This window comes from Lupinus angustifolius, chromosome LG20 (genome assembly GCF_001865875.1).
Source record: "Lupinus angustifolius cultivar Tanjil chromosome LG20, LupAngTanjil_v1.0, whole genome shotgun sequence".
NCBI classification, from domain to species: Eukaryota; Viridiplantae; Streptophyta; class Magnoliopsida; order Fabales; family Fabaceae; genus Lupinus; species Lupinus angustifolius.
The window spans coordinates 20,411,450-20,436,789 of NC_032028.1; the positions used below are offsets into that span (position 1 = coordinate 20,411,450).

The window sequence follows — 25,340 nt, forward strand, 5'->3', positions numbered from 1 at the left end:
CTAGGGGGAGATATCTTGTATCATCATCTTTAGTGTCATATATTCAGAAACAGATTACAATTGCAAAGAACCAATCTTTCAAGAAGCACAATCAATCTACATTGTAGCATTGTCAATGGATGCAAATGGTGGAACATTCTTTGGACTTTCATTTGGAAGTTGACCATTATTTCCATTCGAAGAGATTGAAGATGAAAGTAACTGGAAGAACTTAAGGAAAAGTAAATCATTTATATAAAGGATAGAAAAACTAATTATCCTAACTAAACTAATTAACTAAGTAACCAATGCTCAACTATTTTACCACTTTTTTCAGATGAATTCATCTAGTGAATTGTCATGCAAAGTATGCATGCATGCAGAATGATACCAGTAAATCAGCTGATAATGGTTCATTGCATTGGAATGATAAATGATTACTCCAACGTGAAACAAACTTGTAATATTAAGAAGATGAACAACAAAAATGTGTTTGAATCAGAAGAGGGTTTTGTTGTTTTTTAACGATCGAGATCACTTATCCTAACTTGGTATATTACTAACCCTATTTTACCCAATAATATAATGTTTATTATGTTCTATTCTCTTTCAGTAAATGGAAGAAAATGTCTTGCATGAATGAATATTTTTTACCGACATAGTGAGCTATAATTTTTAAATAATATAAAACTATATTATTAGGCGAGATAAAGTTGAAGATACAAAGTTAAATGCTTAATTAGCACAATGAGTTTCTACACATATATCTCACACTTATAAGATTACTAATAGGGTCCTTAAAGATCATTTTCATAAGATCCTTATACCTAATAACGATGATATAAATAGTTCACTCCATGTATTCACTTATCTATATCTTTTTCTTTACCGCCAATCAAAATAGTCAATTAACTAAAAATTATCATGTCAACATTAAAAGCAACTTAATATCATAAAAGCAATAAATAATAAATAAGAGATAGAGTTGTTTTTTCATTCATCACAGATAAAATAGTAAAAAACAAAATTCTATTCCAAATAAAATATGACAATTAATATGATTATGAGTAAATCTGTGTTCACACCTGCAAAATATTTATGGAACTGCAAAGGTGAGTGGATGCTAGCTGTACTTGTGGACATTAAAAGAATAGAGATAATTTGTCTCGAAAATTATCTCTATCCCAATAAATCAGATATTAACATATAAATAAAAAGTAATATTTTTATATTATTTATTAAATGTTGGTCAGTCAATGACGAGAAATATGACAGCGTTAAAGACAGATGATATATGTTCACCATTAAAAGTACCAAACCACTCAAATATTAATGTCACAAGGTACCCTTTGTTTCACTCTCCATTATATACATCTCTATCATTTCTTTGTTAACCCAACACCAAGAACTAAACCACACTCACTAAAGAAAGTGAAAGAATATGGAAAGCTTTTTAGAAGAGATCACAGAACCAGTGAGTCCTACAGGACAATACTTGAACAGTTCTGCATTGTGTATATACATTCTTGGTGTCTTAGAATTTGAGATTCCAATTCAAGACTTTCAAACTATGTCACTGCTTCATCATGTTTTCCTTCCTATCAATACAAGATTCTCCTCCATCATGGTATGAAATGTTAACTTCCCTTCACTCAATAACATATTACCCTACAAAGCTTGTTACATTATGAGAAAAATAACAAATGTCGTAAAATAATACTTTATTTATTAATGATTGATTCATAAGTGACATATATCATTTTTTTATGGTGTAGTAGGATTTGTCGGGAGTCATGACTCTTTTATATAAGAACAATGTTGTTAAGTAGTGGCTATCTTAAGATCTTTATTTTTCATGTTTTAAGGTAAGTAACATTTATTAGGATGTTAAATGAAAATGTTAGGGTTAATCAACAACTTGTGTTTTTTGTTATAAAAAGTTTAAAAGTCCTTTAATGAGGTAATTTTATATTATTTGTCATTTAAGTTTTGAATGTTGGAAACATTTGGATCTTAAATAAAAATGGTAGGATTTATGAGTCATTAATAATTGACTAAATTGAGCATGACAGAACTGGCAGTGTTTAATAAGACAGCAACATTGTGAGTTGAGTGAGTAAATGTTGTTAGGTGGAAATGAATTCATGTGTGAGTGAAGAAAATGGATACTCTCACAGTATCACATAAGATTATGACATGTGGCTTTAAAAAAATTTGAATAGTGTAGATTTCAAAATAATTTTAAACAAAAAATATTATAAATGATGAAACTAAATCTGAACCTCACATTCCAGTACTGGAAATGATCCTTAATAGAAGCATTTTATTAGCAACTTTATGTATATGATTTTTAAAATTAAAAACAGATGAGACAGCATATTCCTAAAAGAAGACTTATTTTTCATTAATTTTGGTTAGACTGTATCTATCGTTATTTGAAATTTGATTTAAAAATGGAATAATTAAGAAAAATAATAGTTTTAACGATGCTAAATGTGGATATGTAAAAAACTAAATGGTATGAGATTTAATAGATCAATAACAAACCGTAAATAGTAAAGATTCAATAAAACTTTATATTGATTTTCGACTATCTAACAAAATATTTACCTTTTATTTAGTCGTAGGATCAATTATGTATAACACCAAATACATATAAAATATCTATTTTTGGTTAAAAAACTCTACAAAATAATAACTTTATTAAACTCAAGAACTTTATAAAAAGAAAAAAGACATATTTGATCTAACATTATTGTCAATTTTAATTCTTAAAGCCGAACTTGTATTAAAAAAACATGTACGTAGAGCATGAATTTCCTAGTAAGTTAAGTCAAAAGGGTCACCTCAAAAAAAGAAGACAAAAGGGTATACTTGATAAAAATGTAGTGAACTATATATATATTGTATTGCAAAGATTCCTTCTTATTTTTTTGGCACATAAAATTCCTTCTTATAGTTGCCAAATATGTTATGTGAAATGCATTATTTGCTCAAAAAAAAATGAATAGAACTAATGTTCATGTACTTGAATAGATCAAGGACCAAAATGGAGAGAAAAAATGGAAGAAAGTTGAAGTGAAGCTTGAAGAACATATCAATATCCCCACATTCCCTACTAGCAAATCATCAAATCCAAACTATGATGAATATCTTGATGATTATATGTCTAAAATAGCATTGGAACATTTACCACAACATAGACCACTTTGGGAAATTCATATAATAAAATACCCAACAAGCAATGCATCTAGTACCTTAATATTTAAACTTCACCATGCCCTAGGTGATGGTTACTCTCTTATGGGTGCTCTTCTCTCATGTTTGCAAAGAGTTGATAACCCTTCTCTTCCATTAACAATACCTAATTCAAGCCAAGTTATGCCTCAATTATCATCAATCTTCAATGCTAAAACTATTTTCAAGACTTTGCCTTCAATTTTTTCCTTAGCATTCCAAACTATATCGGATTTTGGATGGAGTGTATTAAAAAGTAGCTTGGTAGAAGATGATGAAACTCCAATAAGGTCTTGTGAGGAAGACATCAATTTTAGGCATGTTGATATCTCAAGTATCTCATTTTCCTTGGATCACATGAAAGAAGTGAAATCTATACTTGGTGTGGTAGGTGAAATCTCTCAAGTACCACTCTAATAATGTTTATTTATATTTTAATCTTTTGTCAATCATTTTTTAGTTTAATTTTGATGCATTACAATATAAGTTTTTTATACTATCAAGTATCAGCTATTATGATAGTAAAACATTTTTTATTATTGATATAATTGGTTTGGTAATCTAAATATAAATAAAACAATAAATTATAGGTAATGTACTGAAGAGAGAAAAATGTATTCACTTACAGCATGAAAACTTTTATACTATCTAGTATGTAAATATTATACTCTGTACTGAATATGTCTAAATATTTATAATAATAATGTATAGATATTACACTATTTTTTATATCGATAGGGCATGACAAATAAATCTAATATTTTATTTGCTTAACTATTGATATTTTTCTTTAACCAATTTACAGAGCTTGAATGATGTGATTGCTGGCTTAATTTTCTTTGGGCTTAGATTATATATGCAAGAAATTAATCTGAAATCAAGCAAAGCTGAATCTACAGCATTGGTGTTGCTGAATGCAAGAAACATCAAAGGGTACAAATCTATTAAGGAGATGGTTGATAATACCAATAATAATGGTGCCTCATGGGGGAATAGATTTGCATTTTTGCATATTCCAATTCCAAAATTAAGTGAAACAAGATTTTCAAACCCACTTGAATTCATATTTGAGGCTCATAAAGAGATCACAAGGAAGAAAAATTCTTTGGCAACACCTCTTACTGGCATGCTACTAAATATGGTGAAGAAATTAAGAGGCCCTGAGGTAGGTATAGCTAAATATTTACACTTTATTTATTTTGAAAGTCATGATTAATTAAATGCTATAGTCCTCATTATTATATAACTATCTAGATATATAGTACTACTAGCTAGGTAGTATTTTAATTTTTAATATTCTTTGATATAAGTATTTAGATCTTGCTATAGTTTTGTTTTGATTTTGTTCAGAGTTTATATTTGTGTAGGGCATCACTCTAGGGTTATATGAACTAACTTTTGAGATGGAGTTTGGTCAAAATATTAACCCATACACATATGGAAATATTGAAGTGCTTTATTTATGGGATAAGAATATATGCTTTGAAGTTATTTATGAGAATTAACTTTGAGTTATATTCAATTATTCTAATAATATATATAAGCTCCTAATAAATAAATAGTATTAATATATGAAGTAAATGCATTCAAGGTTTTAAAAACATAATTAATATTATATTCAAGGCTTTTAAAAGAAAATGTGAAGTTTTTTTTTTAATTTTCAATACATCAAATGCTTTGTTTTCATGCTATTTTATTATGAAAAAGCACATTCTTATCATAACTCGAATAAAGTTGAAGTTCTGATAATCTAAAAGAAGAATGATTCTCTCCAATATCTGAATAGATATAAAATAATAAGTAGGTCATAGCAAATTGTATTATCTATTGTTTAATTTTTATAGTATTATTCTTTATTATTGGAGATAATCTTTATATTCAATCTAAAAGTAACTTTTAACCAATAAATTAATTGTGTGTAATGAATTAATTTTCTCTCTCATTATGGGGTTTTCAGGCAGCAGCTAGATATCTACACAGCACATTAAGAAACTCTAGCACAACAATCTCAAACATCATTGGACCAATTGAACAAATGGCATTGGCTAATCATCCAGTTAAAGGTTTATATTTCATGGTTGTTGGACCACCAGAGGTATATGATTTACCATAAAAATATATATACATTAACAATTTAAGAGTTTTTATACTATTATTGTAATATTTATCATTTATTTTCAATTATTATTAACTCTTATAACCAACAATATCAGTACACAGATATTACGCTCATGATTTAATATAATATAATATAAAAATCTTTATGCATTAGATTTTTGTCTAAAGTTGCTTGCAATGAATGTTCCTTAAATTTGGTTGTTGCCGAATTATTGTAGTTGGTGGAACTCATCAACCTTAACATATTGCACTAATAAATAAGTTGCACACTCGTACTACTTAATTTGCAGCACTTTTTTAATTAAAGGATTATATTATCTATATCTTGCATGTATAAACTAAATTTGTATGCTAATCTAATTATAGCATATTTTATGGATCGTTTCAATAGTGATAAATATAACATTTTTTAATGTAAACTTCTATTTGCATCCTTAACATGTGCATTTTAACACATGTTAACAAAAATTAATTATATAGACAATATTTGTTTTCTTCCAAAAAGCAATAGTACTAAGCAGTGAAAACTTATTAGAGAAAAAGATGTATGTACTGACAATGTACAAGATTTATACACTGTCATTGTATCATTCACAATTGATGTTTAATTATTATTAATTTTTCAAAAAAAGTAATTCAAATGAATGATAATGTGTATGTGTATAAATCTTTACACTGTCAGTGTACAGATTTTACACTCAACTTATTATCTTGATTTTGATATAAATATAATGCATTTTGTTTTGTTTTTTTTTGGAGTTGCAGAGTCTCACTATAACGATCATGAGCTACATGGGAAAGTTAAGAATTGCATTTGGAATGGAGAAAGGGTTTATCAACAAGGAAAAGATGAAGTCATGTATGGAGAATTCTTTTGAGATGATAATTGTAGCAGCAAGAAAGATTTCTGCAAAAACTCAGATAAAGATATAGTTCAACTATATTCTAATATGAAATGTATTTCTATTTTGGTGTTAAATGCATTTATTATTATATAATATAAAGTTTCACTATATTCTAATGTGAGATGTAATTTATGTGAAATGTACTTATATGTTGAATAGATGGTATGCATCAGCATAATGAAGAGGCTAAATTTATAGATGAAAGTTATATATATATATATATACTCTCTACATACTCCAATAGATGAAAGTATCTTACATTTATATATATATATACTCTCTACATACTCCAATAAGTACCACACAATAACACATAAAACACAATATGTGATGATACTTTATGTTTTTATTTATTAGGAAGTCGTTTTTTGCCATTAAAAATAATTACTTATCTCTCCATTAATGGATAGGATCTTTCATATTTATACTCTGAATTGCATTCAGTAAATATCACATGCACTACGAATGAAGGAGGCATCAAGTATTCAAGTCAGACTAACTTTGTCAGCTAAAGTTTAACCTTACTCCACTAATTTTTGGACATGCATAACAAATCCACAATTGTTCAACCCATTACTATAGAAAGTTAGAAACACAATAACATAAAAGTGCATTGTTTATCACTTGCATCTTCTGTCCAATTTCATTAATACCCAATATTCAGACTCCTCTCTATTACCGAAGAAGAAAATGTATTTTTTATTTTAGTTTTAATATTAAAAATATCTTTCGACTATAAATAAGAGGACATAAGTATTATTTCCTATGATGTTTTTTCTGTTATTTTAGTGTACTCTCCTCTCTAGTACTAGAAAGGAGTCTAATTTCTAATAATGTTAGTATGACCTTGGTCTTTGTAAATAAGTCAAAATTTAGTTTTCTTACTAATATCTAGTATCTACATGGATTAGGATAGGGCTCCCTCTAGTTGAGCTGAAACATCTTATTATGATCGATATGGGTGTCAACTTGATTACAATTCAAAAATCTAGTATCTTTTAGAATGTAAAGAGCATACTTTTTCTAAGAAATAACAATACGTGGCTTTGATCGAACCACCTCAAACCCAACGAAGTAACATGAAATTCCTAAGTTCTTAGTTTGAAAATGTTCAAACATGTGTTGATTTTGTTGGGTTTATTCAAGTGTGAAGTCACACATTGGATATGTAGGGAGGAGTGAAAGGGTTTATAAGAAGGAAAGACCCATGAAACTAATGCCTTAAGGTTTTGGTTCAAGACGTGGTGTCTCACTTGTGACTCTTCACTCTTTCCATACCCATGTAACAATGGAACTCCCCAGTGGTTGGAGACTCCCTAGTCGTAGTCCGGTCCAACAGATTTAAAACCTTGATGTCGTCTACAACCTCTCAATGAAAGCATTATTGTTACGACTTAAGCTCATGAGGAGAACTCCACCAAAAGACTAGTCTATTAGATAAAAGAATTTTATTATTTAAGTACCACATTGTGTTTGTTATTCTAATCAATGTGGAACTCTTAACATTGCTGCCTCTTTGAGAACCAATGTAGAATTTTATTATTCAGTAATGTATCTTAATCCAACCTATAGATAGTCATTTATGTGATATAACTTTCGATGAAAGCACCAATAATAAAAACTGATAACAAGAATTTGAGAGGATTTGCACAAGAACTAAGAAATTAAGTATGAGAAAAATTATACTAGATTGCAGCAGATACTAATAGCAACATACTGAAATTAAGGTAACATTGTTACTGGGCTGTTCAGTCCAAGGCCCAAAATTCTTAAGGAAAAACCAAAATTAAATAATAATAGCATAAGAAATTAAAAGATGAATGTGCTTCTATTGGAATCTCATGGGGATTCACTAAATAATTATAACATGTAGAAAAATATTATCTTCCATTATCACTTTGTTGAATGTTTAAATAGTAGCTGGAGTCATAGCTTTTTTCCTCCTATTTAATCTTTTACCAAAGAACAACAAAACTCAGCAGTATTATGTTTATGTACATTTTATTTGCAAGATTATAAAGTGAAACTAGTAGACTAGTGAGCTCACAATTTTGCATTAAAAATGTGCATCATAGCAATAAGCAAACAATGAAGAATGAGTCCACATCATATGCCAAACATGGTCATTTTATAATTTATTTGTGTCCTATGCATGATTTTACCATGACCCCTCAAAACCAAATGCCACTGTTCTAGCACCATAATTAATGTGTTTGTGCCATAAGTATGACTTTACAAATCATACTGGACATAACACAAACTCTAACACAAGTACTTAGTTCCAAATCAGTCATTGCCCCATCTACTTTCCGGTTTCTATTTTATCTATGAATCGGTCTCGTTTGGTTCATCTGCTTTCCACTCTACTATGGCCAACGTATGGCGGCCACCACAAGCAACGAGTTTGGATATCCAATTTCCCTCGGCTGCACTGCCACTGAGATTTTGTGGAGGAGGGATGTCTATAGGTACCTCAATTGGTTGACCAGTAGTGACTTTCCTCCCATATCCAAGACGACCGTGATCCCCTCTACCAAACTGCCAAAATTTAAGATCGTTAACATTGTCGAAGAACGCTTATGTATGATTTACTCGGTGAAATGCCGAAGTAACATTATTTTATGCAATTAATTCACAGAATGAATAAGGGTAACAAATAATATAAAGAATCTGTAAATGAGATGTTCTATCATTTGACAAAATCATCAAAACACAGTTAAGATGATATCGAAAAGTACTTACCGAAAACATACGCCCATCCCGGGTTAATGCAACAGAATGAGTACCTCCACAAGACACCTGACCACAAGCCAATAAACAAGTTCGGAATTAAACTATATGGAGAAATATGTCAAATTATATTATCAACAACCACAAGGGTAGTTCTTGCCTAAATTTTGGACATTTAGGTTCTCCATTTTTAGAGCATCAATAATATCAAAAGGAGTTAATATTTACACATATCTCAAACATTAAAAAGCGATTGCAGTGAAAAACAGATAATTACAGCACCACTCTGCAACAAGTATAGTTTCAGAAAGAAAACAGATATTTCAACATTAAGAAGTTGTAAGTTTGGAATTCAATAGAAGCTAATTGTGCGTAAAAATATGATACAAATAAATTATAACATGAAAGAGTCACTCTTGAAGACCAAATCACCTCAACTATTATAATTATTGAATCTTCACCATGACAACAATGCCCAATACTTCGGATAACCTGATCCAGAGATCATATATATAGTTGCATAGATGATACCTGAACAATATCTTCTCCGGCTAAAAGTTGAACCTTTTGGGGTAACATTTTACTGCTCTTGTCGCTATCACCAAATCCAAGCCTGCCATGTTCACCCCTTCCCCAGCCATATACCTGAAATAGTGAAATAAAAAAATAAGAGCAGAGATAATATTATTATAGCCTACTCTGACTGCAAAAACAAGCCCATAAAAAAATTAGAGAAAGAGAAATTCATTATTCACTTCAGTTTTCTGATTCCATATTCCAAGATATGCACAATCGAAATCAAAAAGGTTTCATCAAAATATATTCCATAATATCTAATTATCTAACTTCATTGTTGACCAACTAAACTAAAATCGCACCCACGATATCTTCCATTATTGTATAATTAATTTTCTCTACTTCAACCCACCCATGATGCTCGAGTAACCTTCTACATGCTTAACTGTCACATATGATATGGGTCCGGGTCCATTCATGAACTTTAGAAACAGGAGATCAAGAAAGACATAATTTGCTATTGGCATGTTATGACATTTATGCAGATAATAAAAATTACATCTCAATTTTTTTAAAAACGGGAAAAACTAAAATATGAAAAGGGCAGGCAGTTAATAATTTAATACAAAGTTTGTTTCAAAGAACTAGAGAGACATATTTATGATTTTCTGCTACAACTATTATCAGAGGAGGAAAGAACTTAAACGAGTACAGTGTTTTAGACTTCAAATATTTTACCACGATTTCTTGATATTAAATATTAAACATAATAGATTCCAGAAAAGCAAAAACAGTGCACCTCTCCATCATCTGTCAACGCAGTAGAATGCCAGCCGCCAGCTGCTATATCTACCTAAAAGTTCAAAAGATATTATATTAAGAAAGCTATTTTACAAACGAATGAACTTCAAAGCACGCACATGTAATTTCTTTTGCCGAGGCATCAGAAGGAATCCATCCTTTGTGTCACTTGTTACAAAAAAGTAAGAGCAGAATTCCGGAAACCAACTTTAAATTCATATTCATGGTTTAAGCACAAATTAGTATCAGTTTGTAGTTGTAATATCTTATTCTGTATGCTGACATGTCGAGAACTGTAAATTAACAAGATGATTTGAAGAATGAGAAACAAACCAGTGTAAGTCCAGAAAGTCCTTGGACACGAATAGGTTGTGATCTTGGCTGGGTATCTCCAGTTCCGAGTTGTCCATACTCATTATTACCCCATGCCCATAAAGTCCCGTCCTCTTGAAGAGCCAAATTATGGAATGCTCCAACTGCAATGAGCCTCACGTTATCAAGACCTTGTACTCGAACAGGGACTGAAATCTGTTTTCTACAAGATGAATGCAAAAATTTAGTAGTATATAGGAGAAATTAAGATGTGGAAAAATATCTTAATAACGTAATTGACAGGGAAAAAGTTAGTTGTTAAGCAAACATGAAAAAAATTAAAATAGTAAATCAAGATTAACTAATTTTACATGTCACCGGGAGGCCATGGTTGACCCCATGTCCAAACATGCCCTTCACGTGTAAGTACCACTGAGTGAGTTCCACCTGCAGCAACCTGCACCTCAAGCAATTAGAAAAGATCAAACAGAAAAGGCCATATTTGATTGGTATGGTGGAGCATATCTCTTAAGGTGAAGCATATCTCTTGAAATAACTATTAGAATAGATTGAAGTATATTAGAATTTCTTAAATTATCTTATAGAGAATATCTAGAGGATATTTAGATATAGAGATAATATATCATATTATTATGATTATATTTTATATTTGTTTAGAGTATCTTAGAAGATGACTTAGGAGTTAGGCTTGAGAACACATTAACTTTAATGATTTGTTTCATTATTTAATTAGGAGTCTAGTATTTGTATAAATAGGGGTTAGTATTATGCCTTCTGTATCACATCATATAATCACATTTTCATCACATTATCACATCATCATTTACAATAGTGCCAATACAATTTACTAATTACTATTTTGAGCATGTCCTTCCATATCTAAATCACACAATTTGGACAATAACATAAAGATTACCCAGCTTTTACATTTATAAGAAAATCAAATCCAAAAGGAACTTTTAGAGGACGCATGCTTATTGGGGCTTAACCCACTTTTAAGTTTCAACATGTCTCACAGGTACTTACATGGATCAATAACACAAAAATATCTCAGATGTATCAGTCGCATTTGCAACATAACAGAAGCTGTACCATGATCTTTACTTGAGAATTATAAATATTGTTTGTTCTCTAGAGACAAAACACAGGTCAGGTCATTTTTTGGTTCCATCACTACACGGCATTGGAATATACAAGTTACCTGGCGAACAACAAGCTTCGGAGCACAACGTTGAGGGATCACTATATCTCTCCTCAAAGGTCTACCGGTGTCATCCTTGCGCTCAGGTTCTTCACCACACTGCCCATATTCGTTCCCACCTGACACCAAATATATTTGCTCTTAGCAGTGTGATAATACATACTATTACAACATAGCTTTTCCCACTAGGTGGGGTGTTAAAACATTTGCATCGAAAAATTTATTAATGTAGATGAATAGAAGTTCACAAATACTCTTTCAGATTTTCAAAAGACAAAAAACATGTAATTGCACTTATCTCAATCTTTAAATTATGATTGCAAAAATAAAAAGCCACACTCAACTCAAGAAGTGACAAGACAATAAAGATAACTAATTTTTTTTATGAGTAAAGAGAAGAAACTTGATGCAAAAAGAATGAACAAAAAAAGATTATCTATCCAAATACACTCTAAGATTGGTTGCACTGGAAAATGAAAGGAAAACTAATCATGGGCACTGAATAAACACATTGCCTCTTTCCATCATAATGTGAAGTTTCATAAGGCGGCCCAATGCAAAGGTCCCCACCTAGTGGGATCTGGGAAGGATAGATGTATACAGCAGCCTTACACTTGCAAGCGAACAGGCTGTGTTTCCAGAATTTGAACATATGATCTTCAGGTCACAAGGCAAACAACTTCACCGTTGTGTCGAGGCTCATCCTCTATAATGTAAACTTTAAGAGGAAAAAAACAAAATTATAATCCTAGGCATTCTCATGAAGAAGTAGAAAACATTAAAACTATGAAGTAGAGAAGATAGTGTGAAATACCCCACGCATAAGCTCTTCCTTGATCATCAACAGCCAAACAATGCCACCCACCAATAGCCGCCTAACATAAAAGGTTAAAAAAACCAGCAATCAATAATCATCATGCACCAAAACCATTAAACAAAACACCAATATAACTTGATCACATTAAAACAATAATCTTTTCATACCCATAATTCAACACCATTAAAGGGATCAAAATTGTGATCAATATGAGAATAAATAGTAGGAAAAAAAACACAAACCTGAACAATTTTAACACTATCAAGTGCCTTGACTTGACTAGGAATGTTTTCAGTTTTGGTTTCAGGTGGGTGACCAAGTGTTCCTCTTTGGTTCCAACCCCATGTGAACAACTACACCAAATCATAAATAAATAAAAACTCAATTATATTAACCAAAACAAAACAAGAAAAAGAGAGAGAGAAATTAAGATAAATGGTATTGGTTTCTTACTTTGCCATCATGAGAAATAGAGAGAGAGTTTCTGCTTCCAGCAACGATAGAAAGAAGACGATAGGGTTGAAGTGATTTGATGAGACAAACCCATTCTTTCTCTTCATTCATACCAATTCCTAGTTGCCCATCTTCACCAGAGCCCCTGAAATCAATGAAAAAGTAAGAAAGTTAGAATTTTTGGGTTGAATTTGAATACCCATTAACAGTTTATAGTGATTGTGAAGGAAGAGAGACCAAGCAATGATAGTGGAATTGGAATCATCCATTGTTGTTGTGTTATGAAGAGAGAGAGAGAAAGAGGCAGAAAGGGTTTGAGGTTGAAAGTGAGAGTGAGTTTCTTAATTATGTCACTTACATCACACTCAAATACTGAAACTAGGACTTATAAATTTAAACAATCCATACCTAATTCTATTTTACTTTAGAGTGAATATCGTAAGTTATATTTTTCAACCTACTAGTCCTTTAAAAAAATAAAAAATTTAAAATGGTTTAAAAAAATTTAAATGTGGTTAGATCAAAAAATATGAGAGATTATTTACTCTTTATTTTATTTAAGAAAAAACATATGTTACTTTTAGTTTGTTGTTTAAACCTTTTAATGTAGATAAGGATATGTTCTTTTTACCGTTTTTTGTTTTTCACATGTATTTTTACACTGAAGTCAATCTTGTCTGAGTTTAGAACATTCGCAGGTATGTAGGGCTAATCTCTCAACGACTATTTTTTTCATCCACAAATTTTGAACTTGAGACTTTGCTGAAGTGAAATCAAACATGTACCACTTGAACTAACACATGTTGGTTTATTAAAATTATTTGAGAATATGGATTGTGTACCTAAGTTTATTAATATATTTATGAGTTAGTAATTATTGATTATTAAAAAAAATAACAATAAATAACTGATGATGTGTTGTTTGTATAAAAGATTTTACAATGTTAATATACATCTATTAAATTCGAATTATTTTAATTGAAATTTGATGCTTTCATGACAAGCCTTAAAGTAAATTTTCACTTTTTTACCAAAAACTAATAAAGTTTAATGAGTGAAATTATAATTATTTACTCATTGGTTAATGATGTAAGGTATTGCTAGATTTTCATAAAGATTAAAATGTTAATGATTAAATTTTTAGAGGGATATTTGTTGAGAGAAACAGTCATATACTCTGAAAATGATTAATTCTTACTCATAAGATGAGATATACTCTTGATAATATCAAAATAACTATACTTATTTATATTGTATTATATTAGCAAGTTCAACAAAAAATTAATCATCATATTAGTACGATATGACAATTATATCAAACATACAATTAAATCCATTAACCTAGTATACTTGTCAAAATCGCTTCGTACATGACAATTTTTCTTATTTTTCAAAACAACAGATGAATTCATATAGTTATTACCTTTATATCATTGCAATAATTAAGTGTTATTTTTCAAGTAATATTATTTACGTTTATAAATTTATTATATTTATTATTATACTTGTTTGATATAAAGTGTACCCACTTTATATTTAAGCTATAAATATTCATAAAAAATATATTCCCATAAAGAATGAGCCAACAAAGTTTAATGTGATTGAGTTTTAACATCTTTTCACATGTGTGAACTTCGAGTCTTTTTAATGCAAAATTGAAGGAACAAATTGATCATGTTGATTCATTTTGAAGAAAATATGAAAACTAAGCAATAATTATGTAAGAACACAAAATAATATGAAAAGATGGGAGAAAGATAGGACTATTAAAAATGGATCTCAATGTTAAATTTTACATCAGCATTTTGAAGGCAATGTTTGGTTCTTTTTTATTTTGGTAAAGCTGGATTAATATCTGTCCGATTGTATCAAACAATTTGGAATTTGAGTTTCTCTTTAATAGAGAAAAATGATGCCATGGTCTTCTAACATAATATACCATCAAGTCCTTAGAATTCTTGATCTAGTAAGGTAAGGCTCCGCTAAATCCTCATGATAATCAAAAGGTTAAGGTTCGATTCATGAAAGCGATACTTATTAAGAGGGCAACCACAAACCCTGAAAGAGATCAATTCTATATCAGAAGATAAGGGGATACCTTTCATCAAACAAAAAAAACATAATTTCATGATTTTGTTGGTAGTCTCTTAATATTGGCTAAGATGAAATGTAGTGCATGATTGATATGTATTGGGCATCTATGTTCTACGTATCTATTTTATATAAAAGAGTAGAAAGATTCCTCTTTATTGAAAACTTTATTACATGCAAGTATCGATTCTCGAAGTGGTGATTTGATATGATTTGACATATATGCAACGAGAGTTTAGAAGGATTGAGTTTGTGAATATTATAGACCCGAATTCCAAATTCGAGTCTTTTCAGTTTTTTTAATTCTTTAATTTTATGTTATCAAACAATTAACAAATATAATATTTTTACCAAAAATCTTTTATTCTATGATATTATCTCTGTAACTAATGAGACAATTAGTTCTTACTAATGACAAAGATAATAACATAAAATAACAATTATAAAATATTTATGTTGAATATTCTTTCTATCTCTAATTTGGGATGATCTTGATGATGGATTGCTATTGCTATTGCAAAAGATGATCATAGTTTTTTTTAATACATATGGTTGGTGGGTTCAACAATTTTTTGAAATTGAAATGTCTTGGTTTTAGGTTTGTGAAAATTTGTTGCAAAATTTGCTGATCTTGGTTGGGATTTTGTTGATGGAAGAAGTGAGGGATTTAGAGAAACTTTAGAGAGCAAAATAAATTTCTAAAATACAATTTAAAGTAGATGAATTAGGTACAATCCAATAAAAAATGATAAATCATTAAAAGGATTAGTGCTTTCTTTTTAGTAAATTCATTGCTATCCAATCATAAATTCATCTTCATCAATTTGTCACTACTAAAAACAAAAGTGAAGCATAAACAAAAAAAGCTTCAGCTAGATAAAATAATTATGCATACTTAGCATTGACCCAAAATTTAGTCACAAAAACTAACATTACAAAGTCCTTAAGAGTGAAAAATAGAGGCACATAAAAGGGTTGATTTTAAGGGCAAGCTCTGAAACAATTGAGTATGGAACCTCATCAATCCCATTAAACATAGCTGCCACCTTTCTAACATTGATGAATAATATGAATTCATAGCAAACTCGATTCAAAAGAAGATTCATCCATCAAGCAACAACATCTAAGTTGGCTTGCGCATGTTACGCCCGGCTCGAATAACTTCATCCACCAAGAGCAATTGAGATGCAATAACTGGTCTGTATAACATTGAAAGATAAAAACATATGTCAACAAAAGCAGATGCTGTTTCCAACTTCCAAGCATATCGAAGTTTGAAAATGTCTACCGATCCTTAAGTTTGAAATAAGCGTTTCAAGGTGTGTAATGGATCCATAAAACATTGAAGGATACATGTTTCCCTTAAGGTTTGACATGATTACAATTTACACTATCCTTGTTTGAAAATGTACCCCGAACATAGTTTCGTTTGCAAGTTGAATTTTAGAGAGGAAGGGAAAGAAAAGACTGGAGACTCATCTCACAAGTGTATTTCATAGCTCTCAATCAAGCCTTCCCTTTATCTTTCATTTCCCTCCAAAACTAAACTCGCAAACATATCCTTAGGTGTTGTTACTAAACCCCGACACCCTCCTCATTTGAAAAACTACACCTATAAAGGAATTATACCAAACTATCCATTTCTCTTGTAAACAATGGTATGTGTAATTTCCCAAAACAGGAGTATTCGGTGTAATTATACCAAACCACGATGGGTGCAAGTACAAGTATCACTAAAATCTAATAACAAAATTCAGATGCAAAAGGCACATGGATGAGATTTATTAATGTCATTTTTACAGGAAAGTAATTAAATGCAATGATACATCGGATGCAATGGCACGTGAAGAATGACAAATTTAAGAACATTGATAATGCCAACAAGTGAGTTCAATCATACCCTGAGTTTATGATTTGGCGCTTTACAGAATAGTTGTCAAAAATACCCTCCATTTGAGGGTCTAACGGTTCTCCGGTGTTTTGGTTCAATCCCACAATATTCCCTCTGTCATGCTCTCCCTGCAATAGAAACGGTAAGAATGACGATATCAAACTGTATCCTGCTTCATAAGAATATAACTACAAAATTACACTCGGGGTGAAGAAATGAGCAAAAAATTCAAAGGAAGCAAATACCTTAAGGGCAATAATCACATCTTGAGTGTCAAGTCCAGAGTTCTCAGCAAGTGTCTTGGGCACGACAAGAAGTGCATCAGCAAAAGCCTCAACACCAAGTTGTGCACGCTGTTTCAACATTATAAAGGTCAAACTGTTGAAATCAGCATTTGACTATTAAAGATCAATAAAAACATGGAAAGCATATGGGAATTCATATTACCCCTTTAACTGTTTTTTTAACTTCGTTCACCAAATATTGTCTAGCAGCAACTTCAAATGCACCAGCACCCTGAACATGGGAAGGGAAATACAACTCATGTCCATCACAAGAGCCACAATAATAAAAGGTTCAAGCCAAACTTCAGTATTGGAGGATGTATTAAATACAGCTAAATTTTAGAAAGGACAATAATGCTTGGAGCCAAGGCCTTGTACCGATTTATTTTCCTATTATTGACAACTAGAAACTAGTGGATTTACTTAGAGCTTAAATGAGGATGGAAGATGGATAAAAGTCGCATAACCCCTCGGTCAATTATCAGAATAAAAATAAACATTGCTGAACATATTTAAAGCACGTTCTTTCCCCCCAATCAGATCATCTGCCCACTCAGTCACATGAGCAAAGATAGTAATGTGTACCTTATTGCAACAGTTTTTATATAACTCAGTTAAGGCCTATGCTGAAAATGCCATTCTAAATCAATTTTCCTCATTAAATTTGGAAGTGCAATCTTCTCCAAACTGTGGTATAATTATAAATGATAGGTCCAGAAACTCATATTTAGCCATCTAAGGAAGATTTTCAATCTCATAGTCATTAGTTTCTGAAATACCTTAACCTATGCCAACCTTAGGTCTAGGAATCCAAGACCAAGTGTTCTGCACTAAGCTAAACCGTCTTGTTTGCTAGTAGAAATCCATTCAATTGAAAATTGAGGAATCCATCACAAAAATGGATTAAATTGTTATAATAACAGGAGCAATGACATGACCAAAACAAAGAAAAAAGTTGCACAACACAGAAATCAGAGTAGTTTATATTAAATTAAAAGTTTAGAAAAATATCTTACCAAGACAACAGCTTCATCTTCTATGGTATTCTTGACTGCCCTCAAACCATCGCGAATAGCATCTTTAATCTGAGCTATTGTGTGGTCATTAGGACCTGTACCAGTATGACAACATTTCATGTCTCAAGTTAGCCACAATTATGTACAGCAAACATCATGCAAAAACAATAGCATAAATAACGGCTTGACAAACTCGCTACAGGTAGAGAAACGATGTAGTAATGTACCTTTAATCAAGATTGTACACGAATGAGGATTCTTCACATTCTCCACAAATGTATATTTCTCTTCACCAAGGACATGCTCATAAACCAATCCAGCCCACCCAAGACATTCAGGAGTCAAATCATCTACAGAGTTTACAGCCTCTCCTCCGCAGGCTAAAACCAATCTTTCCATGTTTCTCCTCTTCGCTCTGCGAAGGGCAATTATCTAAAATGACAAGGGAACAAGATCAGCAAAGAGAATATACAATAGAAAAATTGTAACGTCTGTAGCTAATAAGTTCATAAAACAAGCAAAATGCAATTATTGCAATGCCAGCAAGGTTGTGAAGGCAGTATGGAAATTAGATAGTTAGAGTGAATAGTTAGGTACTTAGAATGAGATTTAAATAAGGGGAAATATAAAAAGAAGCATTAGAATGAGTTTGTGAGAATAGAGCTATTGCTCAGTTATAAAAAGGAGAAACCATTGGAGGAGAGTCTTCCTCCGTGTTATGTAAATTTCAGTCAAGCAATAAATCATTTTTCTCTTTCCATGTTGGGTTCCTAGCAAAGGTAAGAGATGCATTATTTTCTTGTTTATATCACATGCATCAAGCACTAGGCAGCCATTTTTTATATCACATACGTCAGAACCTTAGGTTAGAAGAGACACAGTTGATGATTTTTAGAAGCCTCAGGTTTTGTTTGCGAGTTGGTTTTTCGAAAGTAATTGAGGGAAGAGGAAGGTTTTGGAACCAATGATACATATTTGTGAGATGACTCTCAAACCTTCGCTTTCCTTTCCTCTCCCTTCAAAAACTAACTCGCAAACACACCCTTAGAGAATTTACTAACATTCTACTAAAGCACCCACTATTTTAAACTTTAACATCGATGGGCAGAGGCAGATCCAGAGTCACATGGAGGGGATCCAGAAGGGCTACAAGCCTAGACAGGCCTGACCAATCCAAGTGATTTTAAAGATTAAAAAAAACAGGGTAGCAATTAATCTCTCAGTTAACTGTGAAGTCAGCGCATTCCAAAACTTCTCAAAGATGAAACCTTATTTCATAATGGATTGAGTAGAACTGCTAATCAAAGGAGCTAGCCATTTACACAGTGAGTTTTGCCTTTTTCAACCCAAAAAAGGCGTGAAGCTATTGCAGAACATAAATATGGACCAAAAAGGCACCCAATTGTATTATATCATAATTCTCCCTATTCTTTCTTGGGGAAGAATTTATTCAACTGTTAATCCTCGTTCCAAAAATATCTATAGCAACCTGAGTTATTTTAGTCAGACACTTGGAGTATATTTTTCTATAAACATTCTTCAATGTTATAAAAAGCTCAATGTGAAAAGTCTCTAGAAACATTATAAACTTTGAAAATATTACGTCTCTACAAGGAAACACCCAAAGTGTTATTAATTTCTACAGAATATTTATAAGTTTATAGATGAAGTAGTCATCTTCCTACTATTCAAATGTATTTATTTTAAAACAAAAACCTAAAATGAAATGTATGATATAATACAATTATGTAACACTTACTCCTTCCCTAGCAAGCATGTCCAGTGATGGGGGGTCAATTCCTTTTTGGTTGATGACAACAAAATTGCTATCGTTACCAGAACAAACCTGCATACATAATAAATAGGAGGCAATTTGAGAACAAAAGTACGATAAAGCTACAACAATGGCAATATAGTTAGGCTAAATCTTACAAAGTATCATGTGTGTAAATCAATGCAAGAATAAACCTTTTCTACCTTATGTTTCAGTTCAATAATTTTTTTAACTCTTTCATCAACCTGACGCCTTTCAGCTGTGACCATAGCCTCTCTCTGTTCCGCATTTGAGTAAAAAAAGCCGGCATTTACTTCACTGAGAAAAGAAACATTAACATCATTAGCCCCGCATGATAAAGGAAATACAGAAATAGCTTTGCCTATTAGTACATTTAGGCTTACTATATTTTACGACAATAAAAACTTTCTTAGGAAGATATATTCAGTGAGTGCTCATTTTCAGATTAATTGACAAGATATATTCAATGAGTGCTCATTTTCAGATTTAGTACATTAATTCTTGATATGATTCAGGCTAACAAAAGTTCTCTGCATGTAACAGAGTGGGCATAAAAGTTAGACCAGGGTGCAAAACATTTCAACAGAATGTACCAACTTTCATATATAACAAGTTCTGCAATGAACAGAAACCACAGAATCACCAAAATGAAGACTAGTTGATTACTTAAATCCAGCAACATCTGGCCCCTACCACAGGGAAGAGAAATTCAAAATTGGTTGTTTAAATATATAAATTTCAACATAATCTACAGTTATCTAATGGATGTATTTGTGTCAATGCATAGGAGATTAAGTATGATAGTGTCATGAAACGCATATTATTAACAGATTAGATAACTATAAAGAAGTGGAATGAATTTAAATGCATGAAAAAACTACTATAATTGGGTGAAACCCGAACATAAACTCAGCACAACAGAACGTAAGAAGAAAGAACATGTGAAAAGAACATGACTGCCCTAAAAAATACCAATTTCAGTACCTTTTCTCATACTCCAAAGACACATTGCTTGTCAAGATATAGCAATTCTCTGCATGACGCTTCATATCAGGGTGCCTAGAACCATGATCAAGAACAAGACCCTCAACCTAGAAGACAACATGTATGAACTGATTTATAGCAAATTAAAGAGCATAAGATAAACAGCATTTAAACCTACTAACAAAGATCACCAAAACTATATAAACTGAGTAGTTATACGAATATAACATACCAAACGTGTGTCAACATCAAACTTGTGGCGCATGTGCATAATCTCCACCATAAACAGATCAATTGCCTCCTCAGGCTTCCGGATGCATAAAATCTATCAAAGCAAAACCATAGTTTACTAAAACACAAGATCATAACTTGTAAAATGTCCAAAAAAATAGTTCAGCTAACCAAACAAAATATGTAAAGCGAAATTTTATATTTATGTCTTAAACAAATGTCAAAACTGCCATGCTACTCACCCCATTAACAACAATATCAGTCAATTGATCTGCTAGTGCCTCGTATAACTGTAAAGGAGAATAAAATCAAATAATAATAAAAACATAATCCTCAATAAAAACTATGTGAAGTTGTTGTCAGTAATATCAATGTATGATAAGTTCTAGGAAAATGATAAATAAATTAGGGAAAAGTATATATGACCCCCTTAAACTTAACACCTTTTGCAAATAGGAACCATCAACTTTAACTTTGTCCTAATCAAGCCTTAAACTTCTCTCATTCATAAAATAGGTCCTTTAAATCTCTGTCACATTATTTTTAACTGTGAAATCTGACCTTTCAATTTTTTTAATCTACACCGTTGATTTATTTATTTAAAAATATATTAAAAAAGCAACAGAAACAGTATTCTTCTTCATCATCTGAGAGAGGGGATTGGTTCATGGCATTCAAAGTAGTGTTCTAGAGGGCTCATTCACAAAATGGTAAAAACATATTAGTCCTATTAATGGTTCTTGAGGGGATTGGTTATATCCTTTCTTAGAGTGATGATTTTCACTATTCTGGTCTACATAACTATGATTTTTGCAGATATGATTTTTAAGCAAGTGATGATCCACCCAAGAAGAGGAGCAAACTTGTCCCAGGCCTGAATGATCTTACTGGAGAAGGAAATATTGAAAGCATGCTTTCAATTGAGATGGGATTGAAGGAGCTTGCTTCTTTAAATATTTTCTTCAAATGTTTGGTGGTCTTGTTTTACTCATGTTTCTCTGCTGCACGTTTTCATAATTCAACCATTTAAAGCTTTTGTTTTCTTAGGTTTAGGATGCTATTGTTCAAGCATTGAACCAACAGCGATTTCCCAATTCCCTCTCCCCCCCTCTCTCATGAAGAAGACTATTAGTGTTTGCCTATTAATGTTACTTTTATTACATTTTTAAATAAATAAATCAACAGTTTAGATTAAAAAATTTAAAAGGTCAGATTTTATCATTAAATAATTTAACATAGAAGGACCTATTTTATTAATGAGAAAAGTTTAAGGCTTGATTGAGATGAAATTAAAGTTGGTGGTTCCTATTTGCAAAATGTGTAAAGTTTAAGGGGGTTAATACACTTTTCTCAATAAATTAAGATACCTTTGTCCTCAAGGTTGTCCTTGCTACCATCTTGAGAATCTCTTTGTCAGGCTCATCACCCATCACAACAGGGGTCTTAAACTTTTCAAGGAATTGTAGAGTTGCTCTTTTTGCAATCTCAAAACCGTCAACCAACACCCTTGGATGCATACCTAGAACGTTCATATTGCTCTTAACATAAGTTGTGCAAGAAAGCATTAAATCAAAATGTTCATAAACTATTCTTCAAAAGTATGACAATTCAAAAGGTGATTCTTATGCTTCAGCGGGACAGGGGATGGTAAACTACCACCAAAAATGGATTAAATTAATTATCATACATCATGTCATTAAGGATATCATCCTTTAATACTGAAACTAGTAATTACTAACTAGAAAAAGGCAAAAGATACTTGATTATTTAACAGATGGAATTGAGAATATCAGACTCCTTTTATTACCATTCCAACTACAATTTCTGGGGCATGAACCACTATCTACATGAAACAGTCAACTAAATATTGAATAAGTATGATTTCACTAAATAAGTTAAATGATATATCACTTGATCTCCTTTATCTTTTGCCAAAAGCCTCACAGTCTTCCTATACACAATAAGTTGAGACTAGGACTACAAGGAAGACCCCTGAAGAAGATTCATTCATGACAATAAGAGGTACAAGGATTGTTTCACAAACCTTCATCAATGCAACGCTCTGATTGTTTCATAAGCTCACCAATGAAGAGCACAGTAGAAGTTGTGCCGTCTCCACTAATGTCATCTTGCGCCACAGCTGTCCTAGCAATCATAATTGCTGTTGGGTTTTGGATTTGCTGCATAAGCCCATAAATGGAAAAGGGTAAATATAAGAGTCTGATTTTGACAAATTTCTAGTCACACAAAATCACTCAAACTTGTATTAGGCATCTCGTTCAACAAGTTTCACTATGGTAACATGAGCAAATGTAAACCTTTTTACATTAGACCCATTAAAATAAAGTAAACGGTGCTAGCAATACACTCTTTTCAACAGACTATAATTGGATGGATTTTATATAATACCTACTTAATCTTTGGGCCTATTTAGCGGGTTCCACATAAACTCTGCCAAATAATAAATTGTGGGTTGAAAAGAGATTTGTTAGTAGCATTTTTAAAATTAAATCATTTAGTGCAAAGTTTTGCAGATCACATCATATGAATATACATGTGTTTGGATTAGTTTATTTTGTACTCAAAAAGAGCTTTTAATAGAAAGCTACAAGAGAGTTTTTAAAAGCAAAAGTAGAAAAAAAAGCAATTATGGTAAGAAGAAATTGCAAAACAGTGGAAATGACTGGAAATCAGTATATACACAAGCTTAACTACTAGTGACACAGGCTATATACAAGTATAAAGGTAACTGTAACTAATCTACCAGGTGAGTGAAAAATGAGTATATCATAATGGTTTTAAATTTGGGTACACAACCATGATGGGAGACAATGTTTTAGGTTTCTGAGAGTCACCATAACTATATCGTGACCACTCAACATCCGCTAATTTCCCATAATTGTCCAGAATATCATGATTTTAGGAGTTTCCGAAACGGCAACCGCTATTTAAAACCTTTTATATCATATTTAAAGGTAATCATAGAACTAATCAACTCAGGTTCAGCCATTTTCAGTATGGGACAAGACATAGCAATTAACAAACACAAAGAAGCAATAACGATTTCAAGCATCACATAATGTGCATTAAAAGAAAAACCCAAAATAAAATAAAATAAGCAAAATGGAAGAAAAAAATTAACCATCTCTTTGAGGAGAGTGTTGCCATCTTTAGTGAGTTTAATATCTCCAGCACCACCAACCAACCTGCTTAGTATAAAAGCAAAATAAATCAAAATTCAAAAATTCAAAAAAATTAAAATCGAAAAAAAATGAAAGATCGAAAAAAAAAAGAGAGAGATTATAAATAACATTTTGATGGTTCCTTTGGGACCGAGATTTGTCTTAAGAACATCCTGCAATCCTTTTGCGGCATTGATGTTCATGTGAAGTGCTGCTGATTTGTTAAGAACTTCAGCATTAGGGTTTAATACTCTCACTGACATCTTTACTTTTCTTCTTCACAGAACTGAAGAGAAAATCACGATGTGAATTTGAAATGTTTGATCAGAAAGATTCAGAGATGTGGGTTTTAGGGGTTTCTCGAAACGACAGTGAAGTTCTTTATCCATTGTCGTTTTACTTCTAACCTAGCCAATTCTCATGCGTATTGGGGTATATGGATTCTGGCCCGGCCCAGAATGACTTACTCGTTAAATTATTAGGAGATAATTTTTGGCACCTACATTTTTAAATTTTGAATCCTAAAGAATTGTCACGGTTCAAAGAGACGGTTTAAACTTACTTCTCATCCTAGTCATCAATTTACTCATTAATTTAAATAATTGGATTTCCCTAAAATTGATGATGAAGTATAACTTCTCTCCAAACACCAGTTAGATAATGACACATGATTACTTTTTACCTATTTATAAAATAAATAAATAAACAAAAATCAAATAAGACAAATGTATATTGGGTATGAGGATATAACTTATCACCTCACACAAAAAACATAC

The 25,340-nt window shown here is 31.5% G+C and overlaps 3 protein-coding genes across 3 annotated transcripts; 1 reads left to right on the top strand and 2 right to left on the bottom strand.

Moving 5' to 3' along the window:
* Positions 1,329-6,355, top strand: LOC109336164 (O-acyltransferase WSD1-like). The gene is made up of 5 exons (XM_019572585.1): positions 1,329-1,606; positions 3,016-3,603; positions 4,022-4,381; positions 5,174-5,311; positions 6,100-6,355. The coding sequence occupies exons 1-5, from the start codon at positions 1,421-1,423 to the stop codon at positions 6,265-6,267; spliced, it is 1,440 nt and encodes a 479-aa protein (XP_019428130.1). The 5' UTR covers positions 1,329-1,420; the 3' UTR covers positions 6,268-6,355.
* LOC109336165 (ultraviolet-B receptor UVR8-like) lies at positions 8,351-13,475 on the bottom strand. The gene is made up of 11 exons (XM_019572586.1): positions 13,328-13,475; positions 13,091-13,235; positions 12,880-12,990; positions 12,635-12,695; positions 11,821-11,939; positions 10,970-11,055; positions 10,620-10,821; positions 10,285-10,338; positions 9,501-9,614; positions 8,982-9,038; positions 8,351-8,777 (listed from the first exon to the last, which is right to left on the bottom strand). The coding sequence occupies exons 1-11, from the start codon at positions 13,357-13,359 to the stop codon at positions 8,565-8,567; spliced, it is 1,194 nt and encodes a 397-aa protein (XP_019428131.1). The 5' UTR covers positions 13,360-13,475; the 3' UTR covers positions 8,351-8,564.
* LOC109336557 (T-complex protein 1 subunit zeta 1) lies at positions 16,035-24,914 on the bottom strand. The gene is made up of 15 exons (XM_019573231.1): positions 24,694-24,914; positions 24,525-24,588; positions 23,427-23,562; positions 22,750-22,901; positions 21,625-21,672; positions 21,384-21,476; positions 21,152-21,258; positions 20,350-20,464; positions 20,132-20,218; positions 18,600-18,804; positions 18,373-18,467; positions 17,520-17,588; positions 17,318-17,425; positions 17,082-17,200; positions 16,035-16,380 (listed from the first exon to the last, which is right to left on the bottom strand). Exons 1-15 carry the CDS (start codon positions 24,825-24,827, stop codon positions 16,305-16,307), a joined length of 1,608 nt encoding a protein of 535 aa, XP_019428776.1. The 5' UTR covers positions 24,828-24,914; the 3' UTR covers positions 16,035-16,304.

Bases quoted from the DNA above. Each gene is read 5' to 3' on its own strand.
- LOC109336164 (XM_019572585.1), top strand. From the start codon at position 1,421: ATGGAAAGCTTTTTAGAAGAGATCACAGAACCAGTGAGTCCTACAGGA. The intron at 1,607-3,015 runs GTATGAAATGTT...GTACTTGAATAG, and splicing joins CAAGATTCTCCTCCATCATG to ATCAAGGACCAAAATGGAGA. The intron at 3,604-4,021 runs GTAGGTGAAATC...ACCAATTTACAG, and splicing joins TGAAATCTATACTTGGTGTG to AGCTTGAATGATGTGATTGC.
- LOC109336165 (XM_019572586.1), bottom strand. From the start codon at position 13,359: ATGGATGATTCCAATTCCACTATCATTGCTTG. The intron at 13,236-13,327 runs GTCTCTCTTCCT...CATTGATTTCAG, and splicing joins AATTCCACTATCATTGCTTG to GGGCTCTGGTGAAGATGGGC. The intron at 12,696-12,879 runs GTTTGTGTTTTT...CTTTTATGTTAG, and splicing joins ATAGTGTTAAAATTGTTCAG to GCGGCTATTGGTGGGTGGCA.
- LOC109336557 (XM_019573231.1), bottom strand. From the start codon at position 24,827: ATGTCAGTGAGAGTATTAAACCCTAATGCTGAAGTTCTTAACAAATCA. The intron at 21,673-22,749 runs GTATCTTAATTT...TCTCCTTTACAG, and splicing joins GGACAACCTTGAGGACAAAG to TTATACGAGGCACTAGCAGA. The intron at 17,589-18,372 runs GTAAGATATTTT...TCCCATGTTCAG, and splicing joins AAGATGAAGCTGTTGTCTTG to GGTGCTGGTGCATTTGAAGT.